A 23,083-nucleotide genomic window follows, 5' to 3' on the forward strand; every position below is an offset into this window, starting at 1 on the left:
ACTCCATGGAATCTTGGTATGTTGAATTTGTTTCCAACAAACTTAAGAATATTGTAACAATACCAGAGAAGGAAAGTTGCTACTTACCATACAGCGGAGATGCTGAGTCACGATAGGCACAACAAAAAGATTCACACAGTTATAACTTTCGGCCATTAAGGCTTTTGTCAGCAGTAGACACACACACACACACACACACACACACACACACACACACACACACGCAAACGCAACTTGTACACATGTCTGCAGTCTCAGAGAACTGAAAACACACTGCGAGCAGCAGCACCAGTGCATGATGGGGGTGGCGAGGGGGTGGGGGTAAGGAGGAGGCTGGGGAGGGGAGGGGGAGGGGTAGTATGGTGGGAGTGGCGGACGGAGGGCAGGAGAGAAGGTGCAGAGGAGAAGGGGGTAAGTAGAGTGGGAAGTAGAGAAATAAAAAGAAATTAAAAGACTGGGTGTTGTGGTGAAATGATGGCAGTGTAGTGCTGGAATGGTTGGTTGTCATGCCTACACAGAATGCAGCAGAGTGGTTGCAGCTTAGCTTGTAAATCACATGACTGGTTTCACAGCCTTTGATGGGATAGGTGATGTTAGTGACTGGACTGGAGTAGGTGGTGGAAGGAGGATGTATGGGACAGATCTTTACACAGACATACAGAAAGAGCAAATGCTCTCCAAATGTGGAAGTGACTGGATACAATCGGCAGAGTGCTATGCCTCTCACTCAGTGCATTTGGACTGAGTTATATTTGCTACACATACTATTACTGTCCCTTCAAGTGTATCTTTCTATATATGCCACCTACATGTCAGTAGCTGGCGTAGTCAGTATCATGGCAGGGTGGGTGAAACATCCTCGTCACAAGGACTTTGTTGTCGGTGACTGGTCCTGTGAAGATGCAAAAGAAGACCTGAAGAAGAAGAAGAACGGAATTCTCCTCCCTGATAATATACAAGCAATTACTGTAGGTCCATCCAATTGCGGGAAGACTAATGTCCTCATGACGCTGCTAACACATGTAGATGGAGTCCGATTTGAACACGTTTGTGTATTCTCAAAAACACTGTTTCAACCCAAGTATCAGCTATTACAGGACATACTGCATGGCGTAGATGGTGTTACATACACAACATTCGGTGAATGCTGAGGAAAACCAAGACCAAATGCGAAAATATTTCTGTTTCGCTCGTCTGATGTATTTTATCTAACCCAAACATATTCCAATATTCCGAATCAGTTGGTTAAGGATAATGCAAACCTCATTATAGCCTTCAAACAAGACAATCTGAATTTAAAACACATTTACCAGGCAAATGTCGAACTGACAGGTCGTTCAATGATTTTGTAAAGATATGTGCTGATTGCTGGAATCATTTACAGTATGGTTTTCTCATTAACGATAAAACAAGAAAACTGAGTGGTGGTAGGTACAGGCGAAACTTTCAAGAGTTTCTGGATATATAGCACGGTAAGAGAGGATAGTACATCAGTATACGCTGCACCATGGACAAATTCGCGCGTATGTCTACCTCTCAAACCGAGAGAACGTGTGTACACAGACAGAACATTCGCCTGTACATGGATGCGAAAATTCAGGCTACTGTGCATAAAGCTGGAGGTATGCGCAAGGAACTAGAGCCGTATTACCAGACTCTTCTGAGAATGGTGAATGTGTTAAATGAGTTAGTTAATGAAGTCCGTAAGAAAGTAGCCGACTTAACTAAAAAGGTCGAGGCTATTGAGGGGAAAACAGTTGTAGAGTTCCTTGTTGTTGAGAAGGGGGAGCAGGTACATATTAAGAGGAAGAAGAAAATACACTCCTGGAAATGGAAAAAAGAACACATTGACACCGGTGTGTCAGACCCACCATACTTGCTCCGGACACTGCGAGAGGGCTGTACAAGCAATGATCACACGCACGGCACAGCGGACACACCAGGAACCGCGGTGTTGGCCGTCGAATGGCGCTAGCTGCGCAGCATTTGTGCACCGCCGCCGTCAGTGTCAGCCAGTTTGCCGTGGCATACGGAGCTCCATCGCAGTCTTTAACACTGGTAGCATGCCGCGACAGCGTGGACGTGAACCGTATGTGCAATTGACGGACTTTGAGCGAGGGCTTATAGTGGGCATGCGGGAGGCCGGGTGGACGTACCGCCGAATTGCTCAACACGTGGGGCGTGAGGTCTCCACAGTACATCGATGTTGTCGCCAGTAGTCGGCGGAAGGTGCACGTGCCCGTCGACCTGAGACCGGACCGCAGCGACGCACGGATGCACGCCAAGACCGTAGGATCCTACGCAGTGCCGTAGGGGACCGCACCGCCACTTCCCAGCAAATTAGTGACACTGTTGCTCCTGGGGTATCGGCGAGGACCATTCGCAACCGTCTCCATGATGCTGGGCTACGGTCCCGCACACCGTTAGGCCGTCTTCCGCTCACGCCCCAACATCGTGCAGCCCGCCTCCAGTGGTGTCGCGACAGGCGTGAATGGAGGGACGAATGGAGACGTGTCGTCTTCAGCGATGAGAGTCGCTTCTGCCTTGGTGCCAATGATGGTCGTATGCGTGTTTGGCGCCGTGCAGGTGAGCGCCACAATCAGGACTGCATACGACCGAGGCACACAGGGCCAACACGCGGCATCATGGTGTGGGGAGCGATCTCCTACACTGGCCGTACACCACTGGTGATCGTCGAGGGGACACTGAATAGTGCACGGTACATCCAAACCGTCATCGAACCCATCGTTCTACCATTCCTAGACCGGCAAGGGAACTTGCTGTTCCAACAGGACAATGCACGTCCGCATGTATCCCGTGCCACCCAACGTGCTCTAGAAGGTGTAAGTCAACTACCCTGGCCAGCAAGATCTCCGGATCTGTCCCCCATTGAGCATGTTTGGGACTGGATGAAGCGTCGTCTCACGCGGTCTGCACGTCCAGCACGAACGCTGGTCCAACTGAGGCGCCAGGTGGAAATGGCATGGCAAGCCGTTCCACAGGACTACATCCAGCATCTCTACGATCGTCTCCATGGGAGAATAGCAGCCTGCATTGCTGCGAAAGGTGGATATACACTGTACTAGTGCCGACATTGTGCATGCTCTGTTGCCTGTGTCTATGTGCCTGTGGTGCTGTCAGTGTGATCATGTGATGTATCTGACCCCAGGAATGTGTCAATAAAGTTTCCCCTTCCTGGGACAATGAATTCACGGTGTTCTTATTTCAATTTCCAGGAGTGTAAGTGTATATATAAAGCCAATCGCTGCAGAGATGTCTGATTAGTATACACCAAGATGTAAACAAAGCAGAAACTATTTCAAATGTCGGAAGCAGTTCGTGAGAAATTACGGTTGCTGGGGTTAGGGCATATGGATCGACAGCAAACACTAAAGAGAGACCTTTAACCTCGTTACTGAACCTGTCGCCCGCCCTGTTAGCCGTGCAGTCTATCACACGGAAGGGGCGCCCGGTCCCCGGCACGAATCTGCCTGGCGGACTCGTGACGAGGTCCGGTGAGCCGGCCAGTCTGTGGATGGTTTTTAGGCGGTTTTCCATCTGCCTCGGCGAATGCAGGCTGGTTCCCCTTATTCCGCTTGAACTACACTACGTCGGCGATTGCTGCGCAAACAAATTCTCCACGTATGCGCACACCACCATTACTCTACCACGCAAACATAGGGGTAAAATGTAAATGTAAATGTCATGTGACTAGGGCCTCCCATCGCGTAGACCGTTCGCCGGGTGCAAGTCTTTCGATTTGACGCCACTTCGGCGACTTGCGCGTCGAAACATAGGGGTTACACTCATGTGGTGTGAGACGTTCCTTGGTGGTGAGGGGGGGGGGGAGGGGGGGTTCCAGCGGGGGCCAGACCGCATAATAATCCTGACAGAGTGATTCAGCTGCGGTAGTCGCCATCGGGTTGTGGACCACTGCAGTTGCGGCAGGGACGGAGCCTCTCTGTCGTTTCTATGCCGCCGGTTAACATACATACATACATACATACTGAATCTCTCCTACAGCTCTCAGCAAAAACAAAAACACACGATAACGATGATGTTGCCATTGGCGAATTCATTATCCGTCACACCCCTGGTCAAATAGATAGAACATTCGGCATTAGCCGGGGAAGACCGTACATGTTGCGTATGCATCCTGTAACTGTAACTCATGACACAATACAATTGGTGATAGGCGGTTTGAGAGAACACTGGCTTAATTAATCTTATTTTCCTAAGACCTACCAAGAAACCTATAAATTATTCAGTTAATGATAGGGAAATGTACTGTGAAATATTGCACATGATTGATGTACATAAGATCGCGAAAAGCCTGAGCAACAAGAAATATGAAACCAATACTTGACGGCGAAAGCGGCAACAACAACAACAACAGCAGCAGCAGCGGTGATTTTTTGACATTGAGCATAAAGCACTGAACAATCGAATCCCGCAGTATACATATTATGACGACCCCAAGAAGCTAATAGACTGACTACGGCTGCTCACGGCATCAGCTGCTGCAGGTAATACAGCTCATGCAAATGAGGCTGTTTCAATAATCTCTGAGTTTAGAGAGAGTGGTATCATCGAATAAGTATGGAGACAGTAGTTTGAGACCTGCACAAACCAGCAAGCAAAACATACCCTCATAGGCATGTTATGATTAAAGGTTTGGATGACTTATGGCAAGCTCATCTCGTAGATATGAGGGAATATTCACATGAGAATAATGGATTTAAATATATTTTAATGGTTATCGATACATAGTCCAAATTTGCTTGGGCATTACCTGTTAAAACAAAAACGGCTAGAAATGTCGCAGATGGTTTTTCAGCGTTTGCTACGGACAGGGAAGAATCGATGCCCAGACAACCTCCAAACCGATCACGGCGCTGAGTTTTACAATAGGTATTTCAAGACTGTGATGCAGCAGTATGGAATACATCGGTACTCAACATTCACTCACCTGAAGGCAAGTATCGTGGAGCATCTGAACAGAACAATAAAAGGTCAAGTGTGCATGCGTTTTAACCTTCACGGCTCATACAAATGGACAGATATCCTCCCAGAAACAATTGCTCAGTATAATCGAACCAAACATACCACAATAGAAATGAAACCAATCAATGTTCGTGATAATGGACTCATGGATACCGTGTACTATCGCATTAAAATCCACACAGACAGAATTTAATGTACGTGATTTGGTACATATCTCAAAACAAAAGACAGCATTTGAGAAATCATACCTACCGAACTGGTCAACAGAGATATTTACAGTTTCAAAGGTGCAAAGAACGAATCTTAGAACTTATATATTGAACGATACTAAAGGTGAAGAAACTGCAGGCTGCTTCTGCACCGAGGAGTTGTTCTTCTCATGGAAAGACTCATAAGACGTCGTGGAAACAAAGCAGTTGTCAAATGGCTCGGTTTTCCTGCTACACAAAACAGTTGGGTTGATGCCGACTATTTGCTATATATTCACAACCACCGCAGTAGCATAACATGTATGCTAGGAGATGCATTACAGGAGGTAGTGGTATTGTAGACAAACTGTCAGTGAAATTACACATCCCTGGGTATAACTACTGTGGACCTGGGACACAGCTTCAAAACACGCTTGGCACGAGGTGATAAGGGGGTTAATCTGCTTGACGAAGCATGTATGGAACATGACACTGCAAATAAAAATCTATAAAGTCATCAAGTTGCAGATAGGATTTTAGCTGATAAGGCTGAGGCGATATGAAGAAGAAAGGATATTGGTATAGGTCCATGCATCGCAGCATTTGCAGTTGTTGATAAAACCTGAGAGGAAAAATTAAGTTGGGTTTAGGAGTGATGAATATGAAGCGAGTTATGAATGCTGCACGTTGTGCACTAAACAAGAAGAAGGACAAGGGCAGGAAGCTGCTGTTTGAAGAACTGTAATCTGACTGTGATGTGTGCAGCTAAAAATATACTGGAGCAGAAAGATGTGGGAAGAAGAAGAAGAAGAAGAAGAAGAAGAAGAGGATTGGTTAAAGCACCTCGAGTTCTACCAATACCCAAGACATCTGGCGGTTTTATTCCTGCCGCGCGGGATTAGCCGAGCGGTCTATGGCGCTACAGTCATGGACTGTGCGGCTGGTCCCGGCGGAGGTTCGAGTCCTCCCTCGGGCATGGGTGTGCGTGTTTGTCCGTAGGATAATTTAGGTTAAGTAGTGTGTAAGCTTAGGGACTGATGACCTTAGCAGTTGAGTCCCACAAGATTTCACACACATTTGAACATTTTGGTTTTATTCCATTTCTCATCCCGGCCCTCCCTGGACTCTCGGCGGTAGGGTCACCCGCTGGTGGTGCTGCAGCTATCGCTCGAGCGGTCAATATCACTGAGACTAACAACAAACTGCATCTGGATATTAATGGTGAAAAAGATATTGCTGAAATAAAACTGGGTACATACGATATCAACGATTTAAACGATGTATTAAAACAGTCTGGAAAAGTTATTGAAGTGCATGCAAACATCAATACACTTAACGCTGAAATAAGGACTGTAAATGCAACGATTGACTTGGACCTGAAAGGTTCAATAAGGCGCCTGCTGGGTTCCAAGTAAATTTTACAAGTCAGATCAGACTGTGGACATACTTCATGTCAGCACAATCGAAGTCGGGTGTAACACTGCAAGAAACTCCTATCTCAACGATAGTCTGATTCACACTATTTATGGTTTCTTCCTCTCAGTTGCAATGGGGTATAAGATTGTTGAGCCCTGTGCCAATGCAATATACCTTCCAGTGACAGCCCAGACATTGGATTATTTGGAGCTGCGTATTGTGGAGTAGAATAACCAACTTGTTGACTTTTGTGGTGAGGAGATCATTATACAATTACATCTAAGGGGGGATGGGTGTAAGGTACAAAACAAGTGCATGCAATCCACAGCATGTCACTTCGCTACCTAACAGCAAAGTAATAACATGTGCGAGCTACGAGTTTCTTCCATGAGTTGGCTTGAAACCGCATTATGATGTCCTCACTCAGTATAAGCAGTACAGTAGAGTATGACGAGAGAATTATATGTCAGGAATACTTCTCTCACAAACCTTATGCTTCAACCATATTTAACAAGAACGATGAAATTAGGATTGACATCCAGCACCAAAATGCACTCATGCTTTCATGCAAGTGTTTCATGTATCTAGAGGGGTCATTCAAGAAAACTGACAGCAGGGAAACAGTGGTATCCAAGCTTACATAAAACGCTTTAGCATTCCTGTTCCAAGAGATAAGCTACGAACTCAATGGGTCTGATATCGACCGTACACACAATGTCAGCATAACATCAACCATTAAAACATATGTCTATGCATGGCCATGTGATCAACTCCTGCCCGCTCACTGGTGTTGTGCAATGAGTTGTATAAATGAAAAGGTGCTGCACCATCCCTAGAGCAATTCACAATGGCATCTCAACGTGTGAACATCATTGCAGACGCTCAGGGTTTCTATGATGGTGAGCGTAAATGGTTGATATGTAAAGATGTAGCGTTTGTAGCGTGCACACAAGATGCTGGAATAATAGAGAAATTAGCAGCAAACTTTGCATCACCAAGTTCTTTCAAGTACGTGAAGTATGCTAAGGCACAGAAGAGTTCAAAGTGGTTAACAGATTTCTACCATGCAATTCACTGGGATGATCCCGGCATACCCTATACAGGTATTGTGATGGCGCTTAATTTATTTAATCACATAGAATTTACGTGAAGGGGAAGGAAAAGAGATAATGGATGCGTCAAATCTTTAAGTTTTCTGCTACTCAAGACCTGGAATTGTACGGGTGTCCTTCTCTCCATTGACTGAAGAAGATGTATGAAAAAGTGTTGCTGTGTCATCTTATGAAAATGTAAAATTACTTTTAAGTTGGATCAGAAATAAATGAATTTTTACCTCACAACCTCTGTGTTCTTTTTTCTTAACCCTGCTCCCATTGTAGCAGTGTACAGTTTTTTAACGACATGCTATGTCTGCGGTTTTCTTCAAGTACAGGAAATATAATTTTAGACATGTCTGCTGTATATCTTTGGAACTGGACACAGTCATGTGCCTCCTGCTCCCATAACTCAATTCGTGCTGCATGATAGGCATAATTCCACTCAACCATTGTATATACACTCCTGGAAATTGAAATAAGAACACCGTGAATTCATTGTCCCAGGAAGGGGAAACTTTATTGACACATTCCTGGGGTCAGTTAAATCACATGATCACACTGACAGAACCACAGGCACATAGACACAGGCAACAGAGCATGCACAATGTCGGCACTAGTACAGTGTATATCCACCTTTCGCAGCAATGCAGGCTGCTATTCTCCCATGGAGACGATCGTAGAGATGCTGGATGTAGTCCTGTGGAACGGCTTGCCATGCCATTTCCACCTGGCGCCTCAGTTGGACCAGCGTTCGTGCTGGACGTGCAGACCGCGTGAGACGACGCTTCATCCAGTCCCAAACATGCTCAATGGGGGACAGATCCGGAGATCTTGCTGGCCAGGGTAGTTGACTTACACCTTCTAGAGCACGTTGGGTGGCACGGGATACATACGGACGTGCATTGTCCTGTTGGAACAGCAAGTTCCAAAAAAATGGCTCTGAGCACTATGGGACTTAACATCTGTGGTCATCAGTCCCCTAGAACTTAGAACTACTTAAACCTAACTAACCTAAGGACATCACACACATCCATGCCCGAGGCAGGATTCGAACCTGCGACCGTAGCAGTCGCGCGGTTCCGGACTGCAGCGCCTTAACCGCGAGACCACCGCGGCCGGCAGCAAGTTCCCTTGCCGGTCTAGGAATGGTAGAACGATGGGTTCGATGACGGTTTGGATGTACCGTGCACTATTCAGTGTTCCCTCGACGATCACCAGTGGTGTACGGCCAGTGTAGGAGATCGCTCCCCACACCATGATGCCGGGTGTTGGCCCTGTGTGCCTTGGTCGTATGCAGTCCTGATTGTGGCGCTCACCTGCACGGCGCCAAACACGCATACGACCATCATTGGCACCAAGGCAGAAGCGACTCTCATCGCTGAAGACGACACGTCTCCATTCGTCCCTCCATTCACGCCTGTCGCGACACCACTGGAGGCAGGCTGCACGATGTTGGGGCGTGAGCGGAAGACGGCCTAACGGTGTGCGGGACCGTAGCCCAGCTTCATGGAGACGGTTGCGAATGGTCCTCGCCGATACCCCAGGAGCAACAGTGTCCCTAATTTGCTTGGAAGTGGCGGTGCGGTCCCCTACGGCACTGCGTAGGATCCTACGGTCTTGGCGTGCATCCGTGCGTCGCTGCGGTCCGGTCCCAGGTCGACGGGCACGTGCACCTTCCGCCGACCACTGGCGACAACATCGATGTACTGTGGAGACCTCACGCCCCACGTGTTGAGCAATTCGGCGGTACGTCCACCCGGCCTCCCGCATGCCCACTATACGCCCTCGCTCAAAGTCCGTCAACTGCACATACGGTTCACGTTCACGCTGTCGCGGCATGCTACCAGTGTTAAAGACTGCGATGGAGCTCTGTATGCCACGGCAAACTGGCTGACACTGACGGCGGCGGTGCACAAATGCTGCGCAGCTAGCGCCATTCGACGGCCAACACCGCGGTTCCTGGTGTGTCCGCTGTGCCGTGCGTGTGATCATTGCTTGTACAGCCCTCTCGCAGTGTCCGGAGCAAGTATGGTGGGTCTGACAAACCGGTGTCAATGTGTTCTTTTTCCATTTCCATGAGTGTATTTTGGCATGTCTGGTCTGCAGTACGTACAAAGAGTGTCTAAGAGCAGCGGCAGTGGTAGTTTGAGAGACAGGGGCTGTCGTGGCCAGGCACTCACTGGTACAGGCAGCAAACAGCAGGCAGTGGCCGACCCCGTGCTATTCTTAGAGCTCTGCTGCCCCACAAGACCGCCTGTACAGTGGTGTAGTGTATGTGTGTTTTGTCTAATTCAGAACAAGGCTTTTCGGTCGAAAGCATTTTTGTTTAGCAGTGTTTTTGTTGTTCCTGTTCGCGAATCAATATTTCCACTATATGGTGAGCAGCAATGTATCCCTTTCATAAATATTTGCGAGTATTACCTAGCCAGTATCGGTAGGGTATTTGGTGTTTTGTTCAATCGACTGTTTATTTTAAACGATAAACATTTTTATAGATCAATGAAGATAATTAAAATTACATGGGAAAATGAAGTACCGATGTCAGCCACATGAGGGCATGGAAATAATTCATTGGTGACAACTGAGAATTTGTGGTGGGGCGGGAATGGTATCCCGATTTCCCGCTCGAAGTGAGCTGTCGCCTCGGCCACGACCACCTCCAATATCCGAGCACGCCTCCCATCCTCCCCAAATTGCCAGCTCCTCGCACAGTGCTGTGCTGCAAGTTAAGACTGAGCCGTGCTCGGATAGCGGAGGTGGTCGTGGCAGGCGACCGCTCACGTCCAGCGGGACATCCGTGTTCGAGACCCACGCCAGCCAGCACAAGTTCTCACCTATCGTCACCGAATTATTTCTGTGCCCTCGTGCGGCTGACACCGGTACTTCACTTTAATCATACGGTTACGGAATCAGAAATGTGTGGCGTCTGTTCTTGCGGACATGTGTAGAAGAACAGATAGCACACATATAGTAGTACCGTGTGCAATGATTCCAAATGAAAAAAGAATAACGAGAAGAAAAACGAGAGCGAATAAAAAAGTTAATAGGATAATTAAAATGTCGTGGGAAAGGCTTAGAAATAAACGTTCATACACACCAAAAAAGTGTAGCGTGACGTCGATCCCGTGCGCTCCTGAACACACGTGTGTATTGCACCAGTATCACGGTGCCCCGCACTGTTCCTGGTGTTCACTCGACCCGCACGAAAACGTCAGCAACCGGGCATGCGCCGTGCCTGGGCGGCGGAGTGAGATAGACAGTCGGTCGGTTCCAGTCGTAACACCGGGAAGGAAGTACACTACTTGTTTCGCTTGTAGTCGCGCCTCACCTAGAGGGTCAGTTACAGAGTACGATCTTATCTGCAGCCTCGTTCAGGCCGCGCACCCTGTGAAGCGAATCGGTTACGAGATTGAGGATCGTAACAGATCGATATAGCCCATAAGACATTTTAAGAGCAAAGATCGAAGAACTTAAATGGGAATCTGCGAGGTGCCTGGGCTAGCAGTGTATTTAACACTAAATTCTACTAGAATCTTCATATGTAAATGATGCTCTAAGCCCCCCCCCCCCCATTCTAACTCCGACTTTTGCTGTTGCACATGGATTAATAAGAAACGCGAACTGACTGTAATCGACCCTGCAAGTGGAACAGAAAAGAGTTTGGCACCTGCAATAATTTAATTTGATAGACATTAATTAAATAAAGGAAAGTTTCAGTAACGTAGTGAGAAATGAAAGGGTAGCTCTACTGATTAACAGAATGGAAGTTCTGTCCAAAATAACAATTTGATTTATTATGACTAAACTCAAAACAATAAACAAAACACACGAAACATTTACCATACATCAAATTGGATACTCAAATAAATGCTGTGAAGGTGAAGTTGTCCATAAACTACATTGTGATATTTATGACGAAGTGGTGTGTGGAGCCAGTCCCTTGCAACTCAAATCTTAAGAGAAACACCCAGCCAACCCAACATTAATTGCTGCTACAGTAGTGAGAACTCAGACAATGAACATCCAAGGCAGAACCACGTAAGAAAAGACGGGGGAACAGGCGCGCTCTGCTGAGCTCTCATTATCACAGTGCAAATTCCCTAATCTGCTGATGCCTCGGACATACATTACCAAGCTGTCTTCTTAACTGCAAGGACACAGTCTGGCGTACCGGAAGCGATGGCTGGTTGCTTCGACGTCCAGTCGTGGTGATAATGTCGCGAGTATAGCCCAAAACAAATTATCCTGGTCTGGTTGTTCCAGACTTCCTATCAATACAAATGCGCCTCTGAGGGATACGAAGAAGGCTCGCCACACAATCACTGACGGTACAGTGATTGATTTTAACCAGCGAAGTCACACAGTAACTCCGATACAGTCAACTTTAGCCAAAACTGCTCAAGTCAGACAACATAGGTCGCTTGTACGCAAAAAGCTCAATTGCCAACTGTACTCGGAAAGTTACGTTGAAGTCGGAACTTCAGCAACTTCGTCAAACAGTTAGAATTAAATAAAAGTATATTAGACTGCCAACAGAAGGCAGGCTGTCTGAGCAGCGAGAGCTCAGTCCGACCGAAAGGCGAGAGCCGTCTCTCAAGAGCATCCGTACAAACCGAACACAGAACATTCCCGCCCCCACGACAGTGGCCGTGGTTAAATATTCCAATCAGCAAGTCAAAAACCGGTGGAAAATTCCACTCTATTGCTGAAGCACTACCATTCCACCAATGGAGAGTCTTGGCGCCAATTTCTGCATCGATTTTGCTACGTCACGGAACTATGCCCTGAGCAAGCCAATCACAGTTACGATTTTGCAGAAAACGCGGGAATTTGCCCGCCAAGACTGCCTGGGAACGCAAGTCATTCCCACGCCTCACTGGTAGCCCGCCAGAAAGTGTTTTCAGTGTTTCTGCGAAGTAACGGAATCTCTAGCCCAGCCGCTCCTTCAGGCCCCTGTGGGTGTGTCGCCACCACTCTTATGACAATGTCGGCATCTGGAAAGCATCCGCTCGACTCCCTCACACCCGTCGGCTTAACCTTTTCAAGCTCAGCAGAACCCGCCTGTCACCGGACCACCCGGGTGATGAGAGATGCTGCGTGGGAAGTCCGCGTGGAAGGAATAGCAACTTTTCACCGCATGCAATTAGAGAGGATAATCGAATTACTCACAGTAAGACGGAAATATGAGAGGGGGCACCTGCCACCTCTCAAATCTTTGGCGATAAAAGGCGGTACTGACGCCACGATTTCAGCTCGTGCTTCGAATCCGACGAGACGTGTGCCCCGTGTGTGCGAGAGATAATTTTCTTCAGAGCTGGGACCAGTTTTTATATACCCTTCGTCTGTCGTGTGCCCACCGAAGCGAATGAAAACCCACAGGGGCACGACGTGCCAACTAGGAACGGACGTGGCAACGAGGCGCGCCTATTGGCGAGGAGGGGGCATACGAGTCTTGTGAGGAAACGGCGCCTCTCTGTCTATTTCTGGAGGCGCTGCGAACCACACGGCTGCTCGGCGGCCACATTCGTCGCAGTCTTACTGAAATAAGCACTGTGCGTGGCGTGCACCAGTTCGGTACTTGCAAGTGCCGCAGCGCTGTGACTGCCGGGAGGCGCCAGCCTCAGTCAACAGGGGCCGCTGCTGCCGTGAGGGCCGCAGACTAACGCGCTCGTTAAGGCTTGCAGTCGTGCCAGGGACCGAATCACAAGTTTCCCTGCAGTTTCCCCCTTAAGACTCCCAGACTTTATTCAGAAGGTGTCCAGCGGGCGAGTTTGTGACCACGAGACCGGCCTACGCCGCCCCGCTCTCCGTACGCAGGACTTACTGTAGGGTAGGGTAGGGTAGGGTAGGGCTGCCAACTCGTTCAAGAATCTTACAAGCAGTCCACCTGGCGAGGGGACTGTCTGGCGTCACTGGCCGCCGACACCGCGACGCGCAGCTCCAGCACACCCTGCACGGTTGACTCGTCGGTCCTGAAGTGCCCTTTTCTTGATCATGTGCTGATGCACGGTTGCATCTACTTGGCTTCCTTAACGAAATTAATAATTTATTTCGTCTCAACATACATTCTTTTAATGTATTCATCATATACAAGGATAAATGTTCAAATGTGTGTGAATGCCTATGGGACCAAACTGCCGAGTTCATTGGTCCCTTATCTCATACTCACTACTTAAACTAACTTACGGTAAGAACAACACGCACACCCATTCCCCAGGGACGACTCAAACCTCTGGCAGGAGGGTCCACACAATCGATAGTAGTAGGGCGAGGGCGTGCTAGTGCGGGTTGCCTGCATTGGAGGCATGTATCCACTCATGGGCTAACCTATTGCTCTTCGTTGATTGACAGGTACTTAACCTATTCTTCTACTTTGACTGACAGCTACTTAAGGTATTTTTCTGTTAAGTGGTTTTCCAAGTCACCCCCTTCTCCTTAAACTATTGTACCGCATTTGATGCCAAATTAAGTAATTAGTTATGTCACCCCGCCATTTTCTGGTACACTTTTCGAATTTCACATGCCTTTCAACACCATTTCTGGCGCATTCTTCTTTGTCACCCACCCCCTTAAACTATTGTACTGTGCTATACATAAAAATTATGCAAATTAACCTAGTGTTATACATTTAACCTGCTGTTCTGCTCCATGTCACCCACTCACTCAGCCCCCCTTAACTATTGTACAGCTAACATCACTTTGATAAAAAAAACTTATGCAAATTAATTAAAGCGATATTTTTCACATGTATGGGGTAGTTTTTTTATAATTTCCAGCATCCCATTGGTCAGTGAAATGGATAGTACACAGTTTAAACAAAAGACTGCTAATAAAAAACACATCACCCTCACTCGACGCCCGATGCCACCACTGTCAGCTGCCGAGGGACGCTTAGATGTCACTTCAGGTCCCGCAGGGATGAAGTGGCGACCTCTCTTCCTTACATGACACCTGAGAAATTCCTGTCAAAACACGTGTTCACCTAGGTACTGTTGCTGCTGCGATAACGCATAGCTGTGCAGGTCTACTGCCAAGATAGGTGCCCCAATGCTTCCCAGAATAGCACAGGGTGCATTCTTCCTAGCGATTGTCACTGAATTTACCTGTCAAACTGCTGCTGCTGCCAATGTGGGAGCACTATTTCAAATACATTAGCTTTTGCTGAAGATGAGTGCCTTTAAGGAGGTGAAGTTTAAGATGGAAGATAACAAAATACACTCCTGGAAATGGAAAAAAGAACACATTGACACCGGTGTGTCAGACCCACCATACTTGCTCCGGACACTGCGAGAGGGCTGTACAAGCAATGATCACACGCACGGCACAGCGGACACACCAGGAACCGCGGTGTTGGCCGTCGAATGGCGCTAGCTGCGCAGCATTTGTGCACCGCCGCCGTCAGTGTCAGCCAGTTTGCCGTGGCATACGGAGCTCCATCGCAGTCTTTAACACTGGTAGCATGCCGCGACAGCGTGGACGTGAACCGTATGTGCAGTTGACGGACTTTGAGCGAGGGCGTATAGTGGGCATGCGGGAGGCCGGGTGGACGTACCGCCGAATTGCCCATCGTTCTACCATTCCTAGACCGGCAAGGGAACTTGCTGTTCCAACAGGACAATGCACGTCCGCATGTATCCCGTGCCACCCAACGTGCTCTAGAAGGTGTAAGTCAACTACCCTGGCCAGCAAGATCTCCGGATCTGTCCCCCATTGAGCATGTTTGGGACTGGATGAAGCGTCGTCTCACGCGGTCTGCACGTCCAGCACGAACGCTGGTCCAACTGAGGCGCCAGGTGGAAATGGCATGGCAAGCCGTTCCACATGACTATATCCAGCATCTCTACGATCGTCTCCATGGGAGAATAGCAGCCTGCATTGCTGCGAAAGGTGGATATACACTGTACTAGTGCCGACATTGTGCATGCTCTGTTGCCTGTGTCTATGTGCCTGTGGTTCTGTCAGTGTGATCATGTGATGTATCTGACCCCAGGAATGTGTCAATAAAGTTTCCCCTTCCTGGGACAATGAATTCACGGTGTTCTTATTTCAATTTCCAGGAGTGTAGATGGAAGACAGGTCGATGATACGCTCAGCTACAGAATGGTGTTGCAAGTAAGCCGCCACTGCGAGCTGTTCTGCTTTTTTGTGAACGTGTGTAGATCAGATGTACAGCTGGATGCACTTCAGAGGTATACTCGTGACAAATAGTAAGCAAATTACGGCGGAGGTGGCCCAATTGAGCAGCCGCTGGTCTTATCGATTTCCGGGAAAGTTTGCAACTTTGACAGGCTGTAAGTGTGCAGTGACAGTAGTCGTCGTGTAATACGCGATCGGAAGTTCGCTGGCTGCTGAGCTCTCGGAATACTGGGCTCCTGCGCACCTCCTCACTCCTAGGCGGCACACATGACGATGTCGCAGAAAGTGATCTTCTGGAAGACCTGGGACACCCGACACCCGGTAGTGGCGTGGCGGAAGCCGCGCATTCACCTTCCATTACTACACGCGCTGCTTACCTCTCCACGATGTCATTCTTCTAGTTTGTAACGGAGCCCACTGTCGGCTGTTCTTAACTGAGTCTTCACCTGGTCCACCACCACTGGCTCGGGGACCTCTGAGGACCGTTCTGCGGATCACCGCCAACTCACTGGAATAGTTGTTAGGTTCAAATCGAGAGCTGAACCTGACCACCTTTTCTCACAGTGGAAAACGGTGGCCAGATGCAACATCGCTCCGACCGGTTTATGCACGACCTCGTCGGCAAACCCGGACAACTTCCTCCGAGCGACTTAGTATCTTTCTGCTCTTGTACGCACTATGCATAGTGGGTTTATTTGTTTTATTACGCAGACAAAATGGTTCAAATGGCTCTCAGCACTATGGGACTTAACTTCTGAGGTCATCAGTCCCCTAGACTTAGAACTACTTAAACCTAACTAACCTAAGGACATCACACACATCCATGCCCGAGGCAGGATTCGAACCTGCGACCGTAGCGGTCGCTCGGCTCCAGACTGTAGCGCCTAGAACCGCACGGCCACTCCGGCCGGCATTATACAGAGATATTGCTATTAATTTGGCAAGCCGATTTATAATAATTTATAGCAGAAAGTTGAAAAGAATTCGTGTCGAGAGTAAGAGGGAACAGGGTCGGGTGGTAGGCAGTGGCCCGCTTGCACAGTGCGAGGCCGGCGGCCCACGAGCTGCAGGGACTGACTGACCTGCGGCCGCGGCATGGGCGGCCCCTGGGCGAGCGGCATGAGCGCGAAGTCGAGGCGGCGCGCCTCCGAGTGCGCCGGCAGGTTGGTGACGAGGGCGCGCCGGCTCTGCGGCCGGTAGCCCCGGCGGGAGGCCGTCACCACGTAGGCGCCGGGCGTCAGCAGCCGCCAGTAGTCGCCGTCGTGCACTGCGCACACACACGTACTCAGGCGTGCTGGGCTCAACACACATTATGCAACGTGAACAAGGTCTACACACATGCAGAAATTACTAGTAACTTAGTGGACTAGAATGCATCTTATCCATTCCTTTTCATCTACAGGGTGGAGAAGCACTGTGTCACCATATTTTAACCCTAGATAGCTGATGCCAGTTGTTGTTATTCTGGTCTTCTGTCCTGAGACTGGTTTGATGCAGCTCTCCATGCTACTCTATCCTGTGCAAGCCTCTTCATCTCCCAGTACCTACTGCAAGCTACATCCTTCTGAATCTGCTTAGTGTATTCATCTTTTGGTCTCCATCTACGATTTTTACCCTCCACGCTGCCCTCCAATACTAAATTGGTGATCCCTCGATGGCTCAGAACATGTCCTACCAACCGGTCCCTTCTTCTAGTCAAGTTGTGCCACAAACTCCTCCCCAATTCTGTTCAATGCCTCCTCATTAGTTATGTGATCTACCCATCTAATCTTCAGCATTCTTCTGTAGCACCACATTTCTATTCTCTTCTTGTCCAAACTATTTATCGTCCATGTTTCACTTCCATACATGGCTACACTCCCTACAAATACTTTCGGAAACGATTTCCTGACACTTAAATCCATACTCGATGTTAACAAATTTCTCTTCTTGAGAAACGCTTTCCTTGCCATTGCCAGTCTACATTTTATATCCTCTCTATTTCGACCATCATCAGTTATTTTGCTCCCCAAATAGCACAACTCCTTTACTACTTTAAGTGCCTCATTTTCTAATCTAATTCCCTCAGCATCACCCGACTTAATTCGACTACATTCCATTATCCTCGTTATGCTTTGGTTGATGTTCATCTTAGGAACCAAAATTACTTACGATGTGTAGGTCGACAACGCACCATCTTTAAACTACGTAAACTTGGCGCCGAGCGCTCCGATTGGCCGCTGGGTTGCCCTGTTGCCCGTTCGTTAGTTGACCGGCTGTCTGTTCACACATACAAATGCCCCTCGCCCCGTCACTGCCCAAACGTGATACGCGCACGAGTACAACAGTTCTTGCCGTTTGTCTCCACCTCAAGTCAGAGGCATTCACACGTAGGCTTCACTTCGGAGCACACACGTCACCTGCGATTTAGCCACACAGTAAGCATGCTGACATGGTATTCGTTTCACGAACAAACAGACATGGTTTGTTTTCCATCCTCCTCAGCAAGCATAGAAATACTTGTTTTGCAAATAAAAAAGAAGAAAGAAAACACAAGCTGGAAAAAAAAGAAAGAAGAAAGAAAACACAAGCTGGTACACAATGACATACAAACACAAACTCACTCATAAAATCACCAACATTTTCAAAAGACACGGAATAAACGTAGCATACACAACAGACAATTCTATACAATAATACTCCCCAAAACTGACAAAAACAGAGACATATACCAGAATGTAGGTATATATCATCTACTGTGTAACACTCGTTAAGTCAGATACATAGGACAAACTGGTAGAACATTTGATGTCAGATACAAATAACACATTAGAAACTTCCTGGCAGATTAAAACTGTGTGCCCGACCGAGACTCGAACTCGGGACCTTTGCCTTTCGCTGGCAAGTGATCTACTATCTGAGCTACCGAAGCACGACTCACGCCCAATCCTCACAGCTTTACTTCTGACAGTATCTCGTCTCCTACCTTCCAAACTTTACAGAAGCTCTCCTGCGAACCTTGCAGAACTAGCACTCCTGGAAGAAAGGATATTGCGGAGACATGGCTTGGCCACAGCCTGGGGGATGTTTCTAGAATGAGATTTTCACTCTGCAGCGGAGTGTGCGCTAGTTCTGCAAGGTTCGCAGGAGAGCTTCTCTTAAGTTTGGAAGGTAGGAGACGAGGTACTGGCAGAAGTAAAGCTGCGAGGACGGGGCGTGAGTCGTGCTTGGGTAGCTCAGTTGGTAGAGCAGTTGCCTGCGAAAGGCAAAAGTCCCGAGTTCGACTGTCGGTCGGGCACACAGTTTTAATCTGCCAGGAAGTTTCATATCAGCGCACACTCCGCTGCAGAGTGAAAATCTCATTCTGGAAACACATTAGAGCCTGGAAGTGTGGGACACATTTGCAGAACAAGTAAGAGAAGATGACCACAAAGCAACCACTAGAGAAGATGACATGAAAACAATTAGAATGAACAATAAAAAACACCTAACCCTAGAAGAAAATTACCACATACAGAATACCAAAGCAGAATATTGAAACAAAAGTCAAATCAGCTGTCACTAAAGCTTTCAACCACTCGCTAACGGCTAGTACATTCATATTCAACACCATAAAATTAATACCACCAACATCCCCCCCCTCCAAAAAAAACTTGTTTAGCGCTCTCTCTGTCTCTCTCTTTCTTTCTCTCTCTCCCTCTCCCTCTCTCCTCTCTCTCAGACACACACACACACACACACACACACACACACACACACACACACACACACGGTGTAAACATCATGAATAGAAGTTAGTCTTGAACATACACTTCGTTAGAATGACAACAAGTAGGTAGACACGCCAAAAAGGAGGAAACACGTAATGGAGCTGCAATACTTACGTTGTTAAAAGCTCTGTCCGACGAAGTAGTTTTATCGAGTGGCAAAAGAACGATATGACACCACAAAAAAGAAGGAGAAACATGGTAAACAGGGTGAAGGAGGCCAGAACGCAAAGTTGTGCTTGTAGTTCAGTAATAAAGTGGTAGTGCGGCCTCCAGACCAGATGAGAGGAAACGGAGATGAGCAAATCGTAAGTAATTACTTTTTTAAATAAAAAATCGCGAGGTGAACTGTTTAATAATCTAAAAATAACAAAACTGTAATGTTATAGACCCCACTGATGATGCCTTAGAACAAGAAAAAGGCGAAACGCGTCTGGGGTAAATAAATGAAGTGGCAGCAGGAAAAGGCGGTTTCATTCACAAGACAAGTATAACGAGATACGGTTTTTGTTTTCGGGCTAGCCGACGGTGGTGCGCGTCAAGCTGGACGGTGGTAGGAGGAACGGTACTCTGCAAGACGCCACCCGTACCCACGAACGTTTACAGCAGTCCACCGGCGACTCGGCGAAACAGGGTCGTTAGCGGGATGTCACGGTGATGCTGGACGACGGGATGCTGCATTCGAAGAGACTGTTCTCCAGCGCTTCGAGGAAGCACACACAACAAGTACTGGAGCTGTTGGACACGACATCAGGGTCACTCGTCGGTTAGTCTGGATGCTTTGAGGGATGACGGGCAGCGTCCATTTAGTTTCCGCCCTGTCCTATGGCGGACTATGAACACAGGCTAGGTTTTTGCCGATGGTTTCTGCGACGTGTTGCACCACATCCTGACTTCCCCGCCACTGTGTTGTCAACCGACGAGTGCTCCTTCCGTCGAGACGGCCTTTACGGCACTCGAAACACTGATTACTGGGCGAGGGGAAATACTGACGTCACGTACGTCCACGCACACCAGGAACGGTTTTCGCCCAACATTCGGGCAGACATTGTGGGTGACCATCTGATTGGGCCAGTCCGTCTACCTCCTCGACTTACCGGGGCAAATTATCTTCAGTTTTTGCGAGAAACTCTACCCAGTCTGCCGGATATACGGCTACGCACGTGGTTGCAGCACGATGGGGCGCCCGCACATAACGGTCGTGCTGGGCGCGGGTATTTAAATCAACTCTTCAAAGGCCGCGTAACTGGCTGAGTTGCTCGCAGGACGTGGCCCCCGCGGTCACCGGACCTCACGCCACCGGACATTTTCCTGTGGGGATTGTTCGAGGTTCCAGTTCACCCACCTGGATGCGAACGACCTAGAAACGAAGACGAACTAATGGATCATATTCAGCATAACGCTAATCATATCGTGGCAATGCCAGGAATCTTTGAAAGAGTTCGGCAAAACACCGTCGGACGTTACGAAGCTCGTACCGCGTCAGAGGGTCGCCAGTTCGAGCACCTGCTTAAAGTAAACAATGTCCTAGCTACAAGAAAGGCCCTTTTCACGGCCGACACAATTTGTAACAGACTTCCTGTACGCGGACTAACAGCTGTTGACGAGTTTGTTCGCGGTACTTCTTATCACGAAACAACACTGGATGTGTGGGGACGCCGGCGGATTCGCCTGCAGGCCCGCAGAGTGGAAGGCTGGCGCGCCGGCCGCCGCCGCCTCCGGCAGGCAAAGCATCCGCCAACAGGGCAGTTGTGCGTTATCCTCCTACACGACATTAGTAATTTTGGTTCCTACTGGCATCAGCCATCTAGGGCTAAAATTTCGTGACAATTTTTCTCCACTCTGTATAGGTCTGCTAACTGTAGCTGTCTTAGCGACCGTTAGTAATCACGCCATCTTTCAAAGGAACTGTACAGGATCGTTTTGATTCTGTGTTGGCACACACCGATCTCTGACCGAGGAAGTTTGCCAAGCTGTACAACCTTCATTGGGTCAGGGTTAGCAAAGCCCTCGTTTAGTAGCTTTTTGCACGTTATCCGTATACTTGTATTCTGAATGTTTCTACGAGAGTGTCGTTTCGGCCATGCTTAAATGCGCTAAGCGAACTTTCTGCTCACTGTGTTCCCACAAGTTACCGCTTTACCCATTTAATAGTGGGAATGCATTGCACCATCTTATTGTTATCAGTACAATAGTACATAGTACAATATGAGTAATGTTTTGGTACTGATTTCTTTCACTTTTTAAAATGTCGCTAAAGTATTTCATTGTCGCCATTGTTAGAGTTATGATTTAATGTCTGATTCGTGTCTCCTACTTTGTACACGGAACGAGTGCGATCAAGGTCAGTTTGGCTGTGTTACGAGACAAGTACAGGGTCTCATGACGCGTGTGCCCCCATCACTGTAGCGTGTTGACAGCCGCTTCTCCAGACTACGCCACACCACTGTCAGGTCTCGCTCTTCCTGCCCACGTGTGACAAGTGTGCTCTGTTCTCGTGGGTAGGACAGTGTCCTCTGACCCACTGGTTCGTTGTTAACGTTAAGATTTATCTTTTTAGTGCATGTCGTCTCACTTAATTCGTGTTCCTTGTAACGAGACAGCACAAGACCATACCATAAATAATATTAAAATCGTGACTGTTTAGCTCACAAACCGGTGCTCACTCTCTCGGTAGTACTTAGATGATTGATGCCGATTAGGAATGAGATGATAAGAGGGCTTAAATACGTACGTGTACTGCTAGTTTCCTGGATCACGCTTCAACGTAGAATTTCCTCGATGACTCCCCCTTGCCCATTTCTTTCAGTTAAATGAATTGCCAAGTGTCTTCCTTATAATTCCTGTTTGTTAGGACATGTAAGCAGTTGAACCAGGCTATTTGCTATACACACATGTACCGCCAAATCTCAATATGATCGCAAGTAATAGCCAGCTACATGAGCCGTGCCCACAGTATCGGTCTGCTGGCAGTGAGCCGCATAGTGCGCCGCATGGCCACGACGTGTGTGCTGCGCATTTGGAATAATAACAACGACGATCTATTACGAGTCGTGGCGTTTTATGCATTATATTGGCTGATTCGGAGCTCTCAGTCCCTTATATACGGATACTGTGGTGGGTACGAAATCGCGACCTCGTACATAAGACAGCAATGAGTTAACAGATACTGGAAGTTGTGTAATCGAGGGTACTATACATTCTCCGAAAGTGCTAACCTGATTTTGGGGAGTGAAACACCGCCAAATTTATCCCATTTCGGATCTGCTATAACAGAAGGGAAATCACAGGACAAAGTCAAGTTCATTCCAGTATCTCTCTAATTAATATTGTTATTGCGAGAGGCCTGTCGTTGCTTAGTGACTACTTTGTCAGAATTCGTCTGCGTGGAAACAGAATTAGGGATGCGAGTTTCCTCACAGGTACGGAAGGTACATTACCCGATCGAAGTACCTGTGCAGTGCTGTGACGAGTGACTGAGCATGGCCTGAGACGA

General features: G+C 48.0%; 1 protein-coding gene across 4 annotated transcripts in view; it reads right to left on the reverse strand.

Annotated features, from left to right (window-relative positions):
• Nucleotides 1-23,083, reverse strand: part of LOC126164138 (carboxypeptidase E-like) — a 453,031-nt gene that overhangs the window by 83,479 nt on the left and 346,469 nt on the right. For all 4 annotated transcript variants that reach the window (XM_049920217.1, XM_049920216.1, XM_049920215.1 and 1 more), the window contains one exon: nucleotides 16,924-17,108. In XM_049920217.1, the coding sequence (XP_049776174.1) occupies nucleotides 16,924-17,108 (185 nt within the window). The remainder of the gene's footprint in view (nucleotides 1-16,923; nucleotides 17,109-23,083) is intronic.

This window comes from Schistocerca cancellata, chromosome 1 (genome assembly GCF_023864275.1).
Source record: "Schistocerca cancellata isolate TAMUIC-IGC-003103 chromosome 1, iqSchCanc2.1, whole genome shotgun sequence".
In the NCBI taxonomy this organism is placed as follows: domain Eukaryota; kingdom Metazoa; phylum Arthropoda; class Insecta; order Orthoptera; family Acrididae; genus Schistocerca; species Schistocerca cancellata.